The sequence below is a fragment of the Staurois parvus genome, unplaced genomic scaffold, assembly GCF_062004578.1.
Source record: "Staurois parvus isolate SC_StPar_1 unplaced genomic scaffold, SC_StPar_1.0 ptg000131l, whole genome shotgun sequence".
Classification (NCBI taxonomy): domain Eukaryota; kingdom Metazoa; phylum Chordata; class Amphibia; order Anura; family Ranidae; genus Staurois; species Staurois parvus.
Genome location: NW_028317927.1, coordinates 4,660,870 through 4,677,321, shown reverse-complemented (window position 1 = coordinate 4,677,321; position 16,452 = coordinate 4,660,870). Strand labels below are relative to the sequence as shown.

At 42.2% G+C, this 16,452-nt stretch overlaps 1 protein-coding gene and 1 long non-coding RNA gene across 3 annotated transcripts in view; one reads left to right on the top strand and one right to left on the bottom strand.

The window, feature by feature from the left end:
* Nucleotides 1-16,143, top strand: part of LOC149466343 (uncharacterized) — a 59,559-nt gene extending 43,416 nt beyond the window's left edge. The window contains exons 2-3 of the long non-coding RNA XR_016312078.1: nt 14,741-14,817; nt 15,238-16,143. This is a non-coding gene — a long non-coding RNA (uncharacterized LOC149466343). The remainder of the gene's footprint in view (nt 1-14,740; nt 14,818-15,237) is intronic.
* The window catches only part of XRN1 (5'-3' exoribonuclease 1), a 123,361-nt gene that overhangs the window by 13,112 nt on the left and 93,797 nt on the right, over nt 1-16,452 (bottom strand). For both annotated transcript variants that reach the window (XM_089672571.1, XM_089672572.1), the window contains exons 35-39: nt 15,114-15,175; nt 13,066-13,164; nt 12,820-12,948; nt 11,227-11,350; nt 1,995-2,170 (exon numbers count right to left, since the gene is read on the bottom strand). In XM_089672571.1, coding sequence (XP_089528697.1) covers nt 1,995-2,170; nt 11,227-11,350; nt 12,820-12,948; nt 13,066-13,164; nt 15,114-15,175 — 590 coding nt within the window. The remainder of the gene's footprint in view (nt 1-1,994; nt 2,171-11,226; nt 11,351-12,819; nt 12,949-13,065; nt 13,165-15,113; nt 15,176-16,452) is intronic.

Sequence of the window (16,452 nt, the reverse complement as noted above, 5' to 3'; positions counted from 1 at the left end):
TCCATTGATTGACAGTCCACAATTTATGGGTGTTGCATCACTCTCTCCTCTTCTGAGCATTAACATCAGTCACTAGTGGTTTGGCAATTGCAGTTCGCCCATGAATATTTTGCTTATGGAGTTTCCACTGCACAATTTTTCTTATCCCAGCTCACGATCCTGTGCAATGTCCTTTTGTCCCTTTTGGTCAGTTGACCATGTCGACTGCACTTATGCTTATCAGACGATGTTTTCCTGGAAACTGTATATGCCATCATAACCTTTAATAATATACCTCACGACACAGCAAATACATTGGCAACTTCAGTCACAGAGGCACCAGCTAAGCAATCTACAATCTACCCTTTTTGAAATTCAGCAAGCTTTGACATGACTTTGTATTACAAGTAGTGCACGCAGTGTAGGACAAAAGTGAGGCTTCCCACCTGCTAGACAGGTGTCTCAACACATAGAAGCAAGAGTGTTACATCACTTCAGCTTTCAATGCGAAACATGTTGTCACTTTCACACCTGCAAATCATGCTGCTTTTCCATATTTTTGTCCAACCTCTGTACTTCTTGGAATCCATCTGCCCTTAGCTCAGGCATGCATGTGGGAGGGTGTGCTTAGCTTCTCCCTTCTCCCCTCCTGGAACGTTACAGCTTTGCTAGTCCTGCACTGTAAGTGAAGGTAAGTAATATAGCACCTACTGCAACTGCCTAGAGCCAACAAGCTTTAAAAGATAAGTTCACCTTTTAGACAAAAATAATAAATGCACTTTCTTTGCCGGTAAAAAAAAAAGTGCATTTATTATTTTTGTCTACAGGAGCCTGAAAAGCATTGCATCAGTGATCAGTGGATCGCTGATGCCATGTAGGTCTCCTGCAGACCTGTCAGGATATATGCTTGCCGTACGGGATGTACTAGCAAGCAGATATTGTAACAGGAAGCTTCAATGAACTACCATGGCGCTCTGCAGCGCTGTGGTACTTCACTGAAAACTACAATCAGACAGCAGCCAAGGCTGTCGGGACTTGCAGTTCACTCATTTACGGAAGTCCGTGAATGAATGATGAGGCCGTGTGGGCGGAGCCCTGTACAACCGCGCTGTTTTAGAATTTGACAGATAATACAGGAAGACTTCTCCTGTACTATCTGTCAAAGGGGGCGGGGGCAGCTGCTGCGGCTATGGGAACATGTTGCATGTTACACCCTAAAAGCGGGTGGAACATGTAACATTTTCCAAAAGGTGTACTTATCCCTTAAACCTTGCAGTGCAGGGGAACCTACAGTGAGTTTGATTTTTGTTCTGCTAAGGGTTGGGCTTTAGTTATGAATTTTTGGTACTATGACCATAATTAAAATTTACTGTATAAGTGTATCTACAGCCAGAACCATTTTTTTTTAATGTAGCATGGAAGGGTTAGACTTCCTTTCAGGTTTTTTTTTTTATTTATTTATTGCTGCCTGTGTCCCCACTGGTAAATATAAACCCTATCCAGTCCTGACTACCACTGCTCCTGGACAAAAAGTGATATGAAATTAAAACTTTTACACTTCAATCTTGTATTGAAAAAATCTGTTTCAGAAACAACTGTCTAAGAGGGATCCCCTTCTCACTTTGGAAGTTTTTTCTTCATTTCCTGTTGTATCTCCAGGAGAGGCCATGAAGGGACATCTCCCCAATAGGGATGAACTCAGGTTTGGTCTGAACTTGGGTTTGGGCTGAATCAGGAAGGAAATGGTCACTCCTTCCTGCTGTTAATCAACTGAAGCCAGGGGAATTCCTGCTGCATATATATGAAGGGATGGGGATGCTCATTACATTATGTGACCTTATGTGGCCACATGCTCATTCCTAATCCCCAATGGAGCCAAAATGGGGTGGGGGAATCATTTCTGGCTTTTGATTCACTTTAATATTGAATGCAGCATATCCAGTATTTTATTTAAATATACCTTTGAGCATTCATGGAAGTAATGCAGTTGTCAGATACGATGTTCTCTATTTTACCTGTGGTGTTCGCATTAGTGAAAATTCCGGTGCATGCATTCCAACAAGGGAGCAGATACGACAAAGTTCAGAAACTAGCGTGACCAGAGGTTGTGGAAGAAGAGGTGGGCGCTTTATTTCTGGGTTAGGTACATTGAAAAATGGTCCTGCACCCTGTGCTCTGTTCATATGAGCAGCTGCAACAGAACACAGAAATTAACAAATGATTTACCACCCACAAGCTCACAGTGATGCACAAAGAAGACAGCACAGGTAAGTAATGCTCTCATATTTTACTTCAACTCAAATCTCACTTTTACAGCTTGGAAAATGAGAAAAAAAAATAATGTTGATGCACATGATTCAGACACATTTTGTTTTGCATCAAACGTATCCCATGCTTTAGTACACAATTAGCAGAAGACAACATCACTTTGTTTCAGTGCTGCAGCTTCCTGTGCCACCTGCCTGCTCATTTGAAAGTCAGCATCATCACATTAGTATGTCACAGTCCAATAACTAGATAAGAGGACATAGGATGCTCTAAAGTTAAAACAGCATAAAGTGCACCTGCGTGTCTAAGGAATGTAGCAGAGATGAATGAATTACAGGACTGTCTAAACCTTTTGTCAGGTTAAAAAAAAAAAAAAAAAAAAAAAAAAAAAAATCACAGATAGGTATTCCAACAGTCTACTCAGAAGTTTGCCTGGAACTCTTATTTAAGCAATAATCCTGCCACTAATTCCGTTTTTTTTTAAAAAGATGAATGCATTGTTCTATATATCGTTAACTAAACAAGCCTTTATATCAGTGATATACAGTGAGGAACAGAAGTATTTGAACACCCTGCGATTTTGCAAGTTCTCCCACTTAGAAATCATGGAGGGGTCTGAAATTCACATTGTAGGTGCATTCCCACTCTGAGAGACCGAATTAAAAAAAAAATTCAGGAAATCACATTGTATGATTTTTAAAGAATTTATTTGTCTTGCACTGCTGAACATAAGTATTTGAACACCTGAGAAAATCAGTGTTAATATTTTGTACAGAAGCCTTTGTTTGCAATTACAGAGGTCAAATGTTTCCTGTAGTTCTTGACCAGGTTTTCACACACTACAACAGGGATTTTGGCCCACTCCTCCACACAGATCTCCTCTAGATCTGTCAGGTTTCGGGGCTGTCGCTGAGCAACATGGAGTTTCAGCTCCCTCCAAAGATGTTCTATTGGATTTAGGTCTGGAGACTGGCTTCTGGAGATATGCTTCTTACGGAGCCACTCATTGGTTATCCTGGCTGTGTGCTTCGGGTCGTTGTCATGTTGGAACACCCAGCCACGACCCATCTTCAATGCTCTGACTGAGGGAAGGAGGTTGTTGCTCAAAATCTCACAATAAATGGCCCCATTCATCCTCTCCTTAATACAGTGCAGTCGTCCTGTCCCCTTCGCAGAAAAGCACCCCCAAAGCATGATGTTACCACCCCCATGCTTCACAGTAGGGATGGTGTTCTTGGGATGCAACTCATCCTTCTTTTTCCTCCAAACACGATGAGTGAAGTTTAGACCAAAAAGTTCTACTTTGGTCTCATCTGACCACATGACTTTCTCCCATGCCTCCTCTGGATCATCCAGATGGTCATTGGCAAACAGGCGGGCCTGGACATGTGATGACTTGAGCAGGGGAACCTTCCATGCAATGCATGATTTGGAACCATGACGGCGTAGTGTTCTACCGACAGCGACCTTTGAAACTGTGATCCCAGCTCTCTTCATGCCATTGACCAGCTCCTCCCTTGTAGTTCTGGGCTGATTCCTCACCTTTCTTATCATCAGTGATACCCCACGAGGTGAGATCTTGCATGGAGCCCCAGTCCGAGGAAGACTGACCGTCGTCTTTAGCCTCTTCCATTTTCTAAAAATTGCTCCAACAGTTGATCTATTTTCACCAAGCTGCTTGGCAATTGCCCCATAGACCTTTCCAACCTTGTAGAGGTCCACAATTTTGTCTCTGGTGTCTTTTGACAGCTCTTTGGTCTTGCCCATGGTAGTATTTGGCGTCTGACTGACTGTGGGGTGGACAGGTGTCTTTAAAGAGCTCAGACAGGTGCTACTAAGTTAGATTAATGAATGGAGTAGAGTTGGACTTTTTAAAGGCACAGTAACAGGTCTTTGAGAGCCAGAATTCTTGCTGTTTCTTAGGTGTTCAAATACTTATGTTCAGCAGTGCAAGACAAATAAATTCTTTAAAAATCATACAAATGTGATTTCCGGATTTGTTTTTTTTCTACTTCTGTCTCTCAGAGTGGGAATGCACATACAATGTGAATTTCAGACCCCTCCATGATTTCTAAGTGGGAGAACTTGCAAAATCGCAGGGTGTTCAAATACTTCTGTTCCTCACTGTATAAAATAATTGACCCCAGATTTACAACATAAAAATTAAGGGTAGGAGCATATGGATGATTTGTAGTATTGATAGTGTAGATACACCAATAACATTGCCAGTTATTAATCAATAAGAGTAGCTGACCCCTCACTGTGTATGGTGCCACTTACTCTGTGTGTTGACCAAGGTATACTCTAGTGATTTTAATAGTGCAACTGTGCTACAAAAATTGTTCACTAGCTTTACTATGTCAATTAACTAAGGTATTCTGCAACAAACTAAATTTATAGCATAACTGCGCTCTACATGAAAAGCACCTAATTGTAATTTTTAACTCCTTTTATTGCAATCTATTGTGGTACAAAGGAAGTCTTGAAACATTCTAGTTATACTGTCACCTACAGAAAGATCAGACACTGGGGTTGATTTATTAAAACTGCAGAATTCAGGATCTAATGCAGCTGTGCATGGTAGCCAATAAGCTTCTAAGTTCAGCTTGTTCATTTAAGTTTTGACGATAAAACCTGGAAGTTGATTGTTTTTTTTATGCAAAGCTGCACCAGATTTTGCACGTTTCAGTTTTAGTAAATCTTTCCCACTGTCGACAAAAAAACAAAAACCTGTAGGCCAGACCAGGATTTAACCCCTATTACTACCAGCATTTGTAGCAAAGCAGTACCAAGAGCATGATCTAAACAAGGTGTGTGTGGATGAGGGAGTACCTGTGTTCCTCAATGGACTCCAAGAAAAGGATTTTATGATTACTAAAAAAAATCCCATTTTCTTTCCCGTCCATTGAGGAACAATGGCGTTCCAAAATCTTCAAAATCAGTCCAAATAAAGGGTGAACAACAGCAATTTCTAACATGTTCAACTTAACAACAAAAACTGAGGACTGTCAACAGCAGAACTAAAAGGATGTTAATAAAAACTGTAATAAGCCTTCCGATTGCCCCTAAAGCTGAACCTTATTAATACTGTAAGCCAAGAGTATTGAATTACAGTCCACGGAGGTCCGGTCGGTAACATTTTCTTGGAGCAGAGGTCTGAATAACATATTTGTACGATTACACAGATCCATCGCAGCCCCCCCCCCACATTTATATCGCAGTTCCCTTCTTACATCAGTGTAATCAGTTCCCCCCTTAACATCACAGTTACTCCCCCTTCATGTCACAGTCCTCCCATCACAGTCCCCCCTTCTTTATGTCACAGTTCCTCCTTCACATTAATGCGACCCACCCCGTTTGCCACCCCTTCATAGCACTGTTCTGAGTCCCTCTTTATAGCAGTGTCCTGAGCCCATTTTTATAGCAGTATACTGAGCCCCTCTTTATAGCAATGTCCTTACCCCTTTTTATGGCAGTGTCTCATCTCCCCCCTTCCCTTTCACAGCAGAATTTCAGTCCTACCTTACACAGGGCAGGTCTGGACAAAGGGACAGAGCTGTCCGACTTTTCTTGTTAACAAGCTGGTGACTGGTTGCTAGGACTGCCCAGCGTCCTAGCAACCAATCTCCCACTTTCAGCTCCTGCCCTCCGTCCAGAACTGCCATCTCTCCTGCAAGGATCACAGCACGGCAACTCTGCAGAAAGAAGCTGCAGAGGGATGTACGTGGTAGCCGGGTCAGAAAGAAAGACAGACCCTGCTCCTAAATGGCAGGACCTTGACGGTCTGAATGGGACTGTCACTTGGTCCGGATGTGGACCGTGGTCTGCCATTTAATGATGTCTGTTTTAAGCTATATCATATATAGAAACGCATCCTCTGTGCATGTTATTTTTTTTCATTTCTGGTTCTGTGCACCTGTGCTAGATCTGCAGGCGCATGCAAAGTCAAACAGGAGACTAGATCGCAAAAACTACATTTCCCAGGTTTCTCACTCCTGTGCTGTAACTATACAGGATTGATCTTATTACAAGAACAAGCCTCCTGTCCTGCCACTTGTGTATACAGCTTAGGATTCTCTCTATGAAAGAAAGCGGGTGAAAATTGTCCCGCACGCTTCACACAAATTAGAGACTTATGCAATTCAGAAGTGTGCCAAAACCACACCCACGAAAAATCCCTTGAGGAGGAAGTCCCTAGAGTCACATCAGGCAACATATCCCGCCAAAGTCTGATGATATATCTTGCAGAAAATGGATTTTACAGCCTTAAACATCGTAGGAATCACAGGCTCAGGGATGCCCATCTAGAATCTGGCTTCAATATCCATGCTGCCAAAGCAAGCAAGCAGGAATCAGGATGGGTCAGTAGCACCTATGGTGTGTCCGCTAGAAGTCTTACCAGGTTGGCCTATCACATCCGCACAAGTCCATCTTAAGCAATGAATATCCTCTATCTTGATGCTGTAAAGCAGGTGAGAACATTTTTAGGCAACAAAAGGCATAAAACAAGGTTGTTACACAGGTCCTGGAACACCTCCAGGTATAGAGACCATAGTTCCCAGGTCCAGCCACTACCAGTTGAGTAAATATGCCTCCCAAATGTCTATGCCCATAGTGAGACACAGCTGACAAGGCTAAAACACAAAGTTCTGCCCAGGAAAGGATCCCCTCTACCTTTCTTTCTGCAGAAATACTCCTGGTTCTTCCCAGATGACTGATGTACATCATTGCTGTGACATTGTTTGACTGAATCCAGATGAAAAGGCCCTGCAACAGGACAGCCCAATCTCCTGAAGTTCCAGACTAAATTTTTGAGCCACCAAACCAAAGAAAGCCTTGTCGTCAACTGAATCAGCCTGTCCAGAAACCACATTGATGTGTCCCACAATAACAGAATATTGTGTTGCAGATGCCTGGAGCGAAAATGGGCAATAACAACCATTCCAAAGGATGCTACCATCAGCTCTAAGACTCTCATGAAGAAGCTGAGAGTCAAATGGCTTCTAGAATGAAGAAAAGAATCCCAAGTCTGGAGAGTCTGAAGCTTATCCTAAGAAAGGCTCACTATGGCCCGCAACATGTCCAGGGCTAGACCCAGATACTCCAATTGATGAGTTGGTACTCAAGTGCTCTTGCAACTGGTAACATCCTTGAGGAGAGCATTAAGCACTGCTCTACAGAGGAGCTGTTCCTTGAAGGCCATGCAGATCAAACAATTCTAACAATACAGTACCACAGTCTGGCACTTTAGCCAAAGTGCCCTACACGCATGTACTAACAGAAGACACATGCAAGAAATAAGGAAGGAGCCTTCTAGTTAACCATCACAACTGTGTTCAAAGAGCAGAGGGTCAAGGGTGGCAAGTTCCCTTTAAGGGATTTTGCCCAGTCAGATATGGTTTGACAAAGTAAAGTCATGGCCAGAATAGGGTGCAGGGCGGGATATGTCAATAAAAACGTCCTTAAAAGCACACGCATCCACCAGTAGTATAGAAGTCACCTCGTTAATGTGGAACATGGTCAGATTTACAATGGGCATTTCTGAATAAAATCCACACCAAACAGATACCAGGCCAGCAAACACAGCCTATCAGGGCAATTCCAATCCTCGAATAGCAACAGTTGGAAAAAGTCTTAGCAGTCTTAGGGGCCCAATACAATCCAAAGCTGAAAGCATCATCGGCAGAAGTGACAGGCTGATCCACTAGCTGCAGGGTGGTGTGCAACTCATCAATAAAAGACAAAATGGTGTCCTTTAACTTGGGAATAATAGCAGACGTCAACTCCTTAGTGGTAAGCTCATAAGACAAACATTTGAGAAACTCAGAATCAAGAGTATTTTAAGCCGATGGCTCAGAAGCTGCCAAGGCTTGAGGGTAAATCAAATAAAGAATCTGCTGGAAATGGTCGGGGAACATGCTTGTGGCCTTGCAGGACCATCGTAAAAACCACAGTTGAGAGGGCAGAGGACCAAGCTTTACCTAATTGGGCCAAGGAGGACTCTGAAGACAGAAGACATTAACAGAAGAAAGAGGAAAGCATGACTCCAGGCTGTAGATGTCTGCAACATCAATAAATGCTCTGCAAAAAGTTCCTGACCAATTAGTACAATTAGGCACCCAGTACAGCAGGATGGTCTTACCCATGTCTAAATGTACAGGCTCAGGGTAAGACCTCAAGCACTCATGAAACACAGACAGCTGGTAGCAGGTGAGGGTCAGTGATCAGAGGTTCGGATTGTCAGAGGTGACCAAAATCACTGTAGGCAGGCAGAAAGAATAGATCAAATTTCCATTTTGCTCTTTACAAAAACAGCACCAGGGAGAGGCTTCCACGATGCTGTATAGCAAGAAAGAGAGTGCGTGTGGGGGAGGGAGCTTCCAGTGCTTGGCCTAGCCAGCCTATGCCCCAAGTGCATCTTTTGAGACAGGGCAAGCGCAGAGGCAATGCCCATGGCTCTACAGCAGAAAAGTTCTCTGCAGCTAACTTAACCAGAACTGAGCCTGAAAGATTCTCCACACAAAACCCATTGCCTGAAGATCAATTCCAGACACAAACCACAACACCTGGTCAAGTGGGATCTGGATGCGGTACTTCCAAAAGACAGGTTGAGGATAGCCACATCGAAGAGTTGCAAATCAGAAGGGACACCATCAGCAGCCGTGTAGAGATGAGTCTTGAATGAAGAAAAAAAATTTAAATAAAATTGCTACCAAAACACAGATGGTCTTGAGGTAGTCTACAACAGAGCTGAAAAAAGATGTCCATTCTCCTAGGACACCAACAAACAACTGAAGCATGCTGGTGGTAGGAGAGGGTTATACCCTGGACTTGCCTGCACTTTTTTGTTGACCCATGTCCAATCCTCCTATAGGTATAACCTGTATAACCTGAAGGTTTAAGACTTCCAATGTTATGCAACGAACAAAAAAGAAATACCAACCTAAAGAAAAACTAAAGTCAAACTTTGTTATTTAGTTTTGGATAGTGGACTTGGATTAAAACAGCTCTCAGGTTTTTACTGCTATCTGTGTGTCTGTTAAGAAGATTCACCCTCTCTACACCCTGTTCCAAATTATTATGCAAATTATATTTTTCTCATTTACCTAAATAATTGATGTAAATAACAGTCAGCATAATTCTCATGTTATCAACTATTAAGAGTACAATTCACATTTTATTGAACAAACCTCCTCATAACAGTATTTTTTTTAAACATAAACTTACAATACACTGTTCCAAATTATTACGCACAGTAAGTTTCAAAACACTTTATAGGTTGTAAAGAACTGAAAATTGTCATTTGTTGTGTTTGCAGCATATTTACTGAAATCAAAAGCTATTTCAATCAAACTTTTAACAACATTTTAACTTTTTAAACATTTTAACAGGTCACGTTACATTTTAACATAGGACCCCTTATTTGATAGCAGCTTCACAAGTCTTGCATCCACTGAACTTGTGAGTTTTTGGACAGTTTCTGCTTGAATTTGTTTGCAAGATTTCAGAATAGCCTCCCAGAGCTGCTGTTTGGATGTAAACTGCCTCCCACCCTCATATGTCTTTTGCTTGAGGATGCTCCAAAGGTTCTCAATAGGATTGAGGTCAGGGGAGGATGGAGGCCTCACCATGACTTTCTCTCCTTTTATCCCCAAAGCAGCCATTGATGCAGAGGTATTCTTTGCAGCATGAGATGGTGTATTGTCATGCATGAAGATGATTTTATTATGGAAAGCATAGTTCTTCCTTCTGTACCAGGGAAGAAAGTGGTCAGTCATAAACTCCACATACTTTGCAGAGGTCATCTTTACACCTTCGGGGACCCTAAAGTGGCTGACCAGCTCTGTTCCCATGTTTCTGGCCCAAAACATGACTCCACCACCGTCTTGCTGACGTCGCAGCCTTGTTGGAACAAGGTAGCCGTCCACCAACTACTCCATCCATCTGGACCATCCCGGGTTGCACGGCACTCATCAGTGAACAGGACTGTTTGAAAATTAGTCTTAATTTATTTTTCTGCCCAATGCAGCCGTTTCTGCTTGTGAGCATTGGTTAGCGGTGGCCAAATAGAAGGTTTATGCACAGTTGCAAGACTCTGAAGGACTCTACACCTTGATGTCCGTGGGACTCCAGAGACACCAGCAGCTTCAAATATCTGTTTGCTGCTATGTAATGGTATTTTACCAGCTGCTCTCTTGATCCGATGCATGGATCTGGCAGAAATCTTCCTCAATGTGCCTTTATCTGCACGAACCTGTCTGTGCTCTGAATCAGCCACAAATCTCTTAAATGTGCGATGATCACGCTTAAGTTTTCATGAAATATCTAATGTTTTCATACCTCGTCCAAGGCATTGAACTATTTCACTCTTTTCGGCAGCAGAGAAATCCTTTTTCTTCCCCATATTGCTTGAAAATGGTGCTCTGCTTAATAATGTGGAATGCCCTCCTTTAGTAGTTTTTCCTTAAATTGGGCTCACCTGCCAATCTAATTATTACAGGTGTCCGAGATTGTTTTCAGTGATCAAAAGAGCCCTGACACACAATGCCATCCATGAGTTAAACTGAGAAACAAAATATTTAATCTTTGTGACTTAAATAGAATTTGCATAATCATTTGGAACAGGATGTATATCTGTACTGTTCATCAATATCAATGAAAGTGAAAGCTAAAAAAAAAAAAATCCAAAATTTTGTGTTGTCACCAGACCAGGAGACCCTGGTGAAAATAAGGGATTCTCTCTCTTTGGAGGGAATTTCTCTCTTGATTATAGAACAGGAAGTGAAGGGACATCTCCTTAATTGGACAGAGATGGCAAAAAACCTGACAGGAGTTATAACGCTCCCTTATTCCATCCAAACTAAAAGTTTTGCCTTTAGTTCTACTTTAATAGTAATGGTTTGTGGCTCCTATATGAACATCCTGCAATATCGGGAAGATGTTTCTTGACAGCTATTACAACATAATGTGATGACGTACCCATCTGTTTGGTTTGCTTGTGCTGTCCAGGTGTTGTCACAGGATCCTTTCTAAAGTCTTTTTGCTGACTGGAACTGTCATTGGTGTCAATCTTCAATATTTCCTTTAGCATTTGGGTTCCTTTCTAATGGTGTAATAAAAGTACAAAAATACTATATTATTGCAATAATTCGCAATTGTAAAGGCTTTTTCAGATCAATCATATACCGTATTTTTCCCTCCATAAGACAAACTTCCCCCCCCCCAAAAAAAATGGGGGGAAATGTCTGTGTATCTTACGGAGCGAATATGGAGTGGCCGGCCCGGTATTCCCGCTGCCGCCATGTTAGAATACCGGGCTGGCCGCTTGGCTCTTCTGTGCAGCAGAACCTGCTCCTCGGTCCAGCGGTGTCCTCACCGTCTTTTCTCCCCGGCATCTTTAGTGTGGGCACCCGGCTGTGACAGCTTGCAGCTTTACAGCTGGGTGCCCACTGTGCAAGCGTGAGAAGCTTTGTGAATGGTCCAACAGTCTTCTGGGACCTGTCACGTGTCCCAGAAGATGGGGAGGGAGGACAACTCTGAGGAAGTGGGTACCGGTCAAATTCGGGTACCCGCACTCCCCCCCTTCCGCTCCCCAAAAGGTCTGCAGTTTCTGGTCATCTCCTGTACTATGTCCGCAGTCTCTGGTCATCTCCTGTACTATGTCCGCAGTCTCTGGTCATCTCCTGTACTATGTCCGCAGTCTATGGTCATCTCCTGTAGTACGCCCGCAGTCTCTGGTCATCTCCTGTAGTACGCCCGCAGTCTCTGGTCATCTCCTGTAGTACGCCCGCAGTCTCTGGTCATCTCCTGTAGTACGCCCGCAGTCTCTGGTCATCTCCTGTACTGTGTCCGTAGTCTCTGGTCATCTCCTGTAGTACGCCCGCAGTCTCTAGTCAGCTCCTGTAGTTAGCCCGCAGTCTCTAGTCAGCTCCTGTAGAACATCCGCAGTCTCTGGTCATCTCCTGTAGTACGTCCGCAGTTTCTGGTCATCTCCTGTACTATGTCCGTAGTCTCAGGTCATCTCCTGTACTATGTCTGCAGTCTCTGGTCATCTCCTGTACTGTGTCCGTAGTCTCTGGTCATCTCCTGTACTATGTCTGCAGTCTCTGGTCATCTCCTGTACTATGTCTGCAGTCCATTGGTTCAGAATATTTTTTTTCTTGTTTTTCTCCTCTAAAACCTAGGTGTGTCTTATGGAGCAAAAATTACGGTATGTGGGAAACCTTTTTGTGTGTTTCTTATGCAAAGGGGTGGGTGCTATCCCTCTAGTCAATGCAGATCAGAAGAATTTTGAGGTCAGTGGGTAGAACAGCCTGAAGCTGTGTTGTTCAGGTAAAACAAGGGCAGCTATAAATAATTGGGTAGCATTACATGTGCAGGTCCCATCTGAAATGTTCTTTGGTAGGTGTCTGCCGACAATGACTCCAGCCATTTACCACAGGTACACAGATTAGTGGTCTCCTCTCTAAATAAATACAACTATGAGGTTGTAATTTGCAGGAGGTTGAAGTACAATTCTAGTTAACACAAATTGTAAAAGAAGCAGAACATTTGGCATTGGCACATACTAACCATTGCAAAGGACTGTGGTGACAAATGCTCTTCTGTGGTAACATGAACCTCTCTGCTGGGTGTGGCTGGGGTTTGATCCTGTCCAGACAGGTTCAGTGATGCAACAAATTTTTCAAACTCATTGTTTTGCTGAAAGCAAAAAAACACAAAAATCGAAGTAGAACCAATCAGTGACTGCACTTTTACAATGAAATACAATTTCAATTTGATCAAGATTTAAATAATTAATGGTGAGAACAGAAGTACCTTTGCCTCTAAGATGCTGTCACTGCTGTTTATCTGTACCTCATTAGGAAGGTCACTTCTCCTCAAAAGCTTGATTTGTGTTACAGGCTCAGAGATATTCTGCAAAACATACACATCTATAGAATGGCCCATGCTAACATATATACAGTATATGTACATACATGTACATAAATATAAAATGCACTTCACAATGAACTCCAGGCTCTTACATTTTTTAAAAAAAAGTAGCATAACTTAGAGGCACTAGGCTGTAACAGAAACATGCATATAAAAAAAAAAGTGTAACTTACTGGTTTAAAGGCTAAGTTCAATAATATTTTTGCCGGTAAAAAAATGCATTTATTATTTTTTTTCTTAGGCAGCTGTAAAGCATTGCACATGTGGTTAGCAGATCACCGGTGCAATGTCAGGCTCCTGCAGACTAACAGTACACTGCACATGGCCTGACTGAGTTGCTTGACATATGCAGCCAATGAAGAGTACAGTGTGCCGTATTGGAAATAGCTGAGAGGCAATAAGGTCCAAAAGGTGAAGTGGAAAAGGGCAGTTCCTACATCAGGCTTTTGTTGTTTGTAAAGAAGAATACCGCAGGTTTAGCAGGCGAGCAATCTGGCATTGTTTTTATCTGGACTTAAGCTTTAAGAGATGTAATCCCTTGTTAAACCTGCTTTTTCACCACATATTTTTTACCATACAGTTGGCCCTGAACCTACTCTTCTGGGGTCCCCCACCAGTATGCTCTGCTTCTCGTCTTCTGTGTCTGCCCCCATAGCAAGCGGCTTGCTATGGGAGCAGATGTGGGCTTGCTCCCGAGCCAGACTGTTTGTGTCCATAGTCACACACACAGAAAGGCTTGGCTTCACCCCTGCTCCCTCCTCACTGGATTTGATTGACAAAATAAAATAAAAAAGGAGGTTTATACTTACCTGCTCTGTGCATAGGTATAGCACAGAGCATCCCCGAATTTCTTCTTCTGGGTACCACCACCAGTGCTCTCTGTTTCTCCTCTTCTGTGTCTGCCCCCCATAGCAAGTGGGTTACTACGGCAGTAGAAGTGTAGGCTCGCTCCTGACCTGAGCCGTTTGTGTGCATAGACACACACAACATGGCTTGGCCCCGCCTCTCCTTACTGGACCTGACTTGACAGCAGCAGGAGCCAATGGCTTCTTCTGCTAATAATCTGCCCTATGAGACCAGAAAGAAAGAGGATTAATACAGGACTCGGTAAGTATTAGGGAGAGGAGAAAAGCAAACAGGTAGTGAAAGGTTTTTTGTACCCTAATGTAGGTAATGCATTAACAATTTTGTGTCTTCGGAGCAACTTTAAACTCAAATTTAAAGTGACATTGGGCCTAAGACTGAACATTTACCAGGTACCAGTGCACAAAAATAATATGTTCATTTTAAAAAGCACTTTTTTTTTTAAATTAAAACATTGTCTAGGTCATTGGCCTAGTTACCACTCAACACTGGCTTCTTGCACCACTAATGAAAATCCAATTTCATTCAAAGTAATATTAGATAAAGGTCTGGGAGCCCTGCTATAAAATAAGAGCTATGCAATAAAATATATACTTAAATCAGACTTAAGATCGGAAGTTCTGCTTATCCTACTCCACCATCCCTCCCTCCTCCCTGACACTAACGCAAACATTTTATAGCCGGCTTTTTGCAGTCAACATTGCGGCGCTGGTGACACGAAAACCAGCGAAGAACTGGACTGGGTGAGGACAGTGCTGGTTCCCTAGACTGGTAAGTGTGTGTTTATTAAAAGAACGGCAGATACAGTATTTCTAGCTGATGACTTCTAATTTATTTTTTTTAATTAAGATCCTCTTTAGAATTGGTGCGTTTTAGTTTGTGTTCTGTGTAACTAAGTAAAATTTGCACTTTTACCAGGAATGTCAAAAGTTCAAATGTTTTGCCAAAAACTATAAATAGGTTGTGCTGTAAAAAGAAACACTATACTGTACTTGTTTAGTATTAACTCACATGAACAGTCCACAAATGAAATGTGGTTTCTTCCTTTTGACTGGAAATTGTCCTACCTGTTTAGTTAATACATCTTGATGCTGGTTCTCTTGTTTTGAATATTCAAAATCTAGCTTTCCTAGAACAAGTAAAAATAAGTATTACATTTAGAGGTGAATCTCAAAAGTGTGTATTTTACAGATTTCTAAAGAACGTCAAGCAAAGACAAAAACAAGGCACTTTCTTAAAATAAACTTTATATAAAAACAGAGGGGTCAGAAATGATACAATCTAGGTTTGGATTGTCAGAAAAGGAACTTTTTCCCCAAAAGTAAATTCCTTGGTGACTTGAACTAATTGAACAAATTTTCCAACAATCGATTGTGATCGTGAGAAATCAATCATCCCTGCTGAACCGGGCAAACGTCAATCCATCTATGGCCAGCTTACCATAAAAGGAACGCAATGGCTATATGTGTAAACTGCATTCTGGAGTAAAGAAAGGGAATGTTCAGCTACAGTACTCCTGCAAAAGTAATCAGAAGAGGAGAGCAATGGGAAAATCTTTCTGATGAGGAACTGGGACACAGACAACAATAAACATCTAATTTATGATTCCCTCCACTCTAATCAAAACTCTTTGGCTGGAGTTACAATTTAAACACCTCCAATTGCAAAATAGTATGTGATACTATCTACTTCTAAAGAATCTTTACATCTAGATATTAGGACACATGGTGTGGCCAGAACACAGCGTGGGTGTACTGCATACATGACCAGAAGGTGTAGTCCTTTGTAGCACAGTCTCTACCGCCGTTACAAAGTACAGTAGCAGGCCGAAGTAGAAAGAAAACTAATAGCAGCTCAAAAAAGCTCCAGACATAAAAACTAGACATGTTCATTTATACCCTCCACTCCATAGAGGAGAATGGAGGGTCAGATCAGGTCCACCTGAAAAACTGACAGGTGGCCCCAATCGGTCTGCTCATGTGAAAGGGGACTAATAGGTTTTCTGGATGGCTTGGACCTGTCTTAGTTGACTATCTGCCCTTTAGTTGCTAATGATCTGAAAATAAAAAAAATGGATAATAAAAGTATTCTATCAAATGTCTGTACTCATGTTCTGTGGTAACTTTTCTGCAAACAAAATACATACATGCACATTGCAAAATACATACATGCACATTCACAAACTTGTTTTTTTTAACAATAATGTGGTAAAGTACAGGGGTTGGTTTAGGAAGTAAGCAGGGACTGTTCACTTAGCAAAGTGAATATTTACCCTACAAAAGTGAATAGTCAGAGATTGGAAAATAAAGTGCATCTGTGGTCACTTTAATCAACCAAGTCTGCAAAGAATGTTGCTCATGCAATGGCGTGAGTGCCTTTCTGTGCCTCCAGTGGATAGGAGCATGA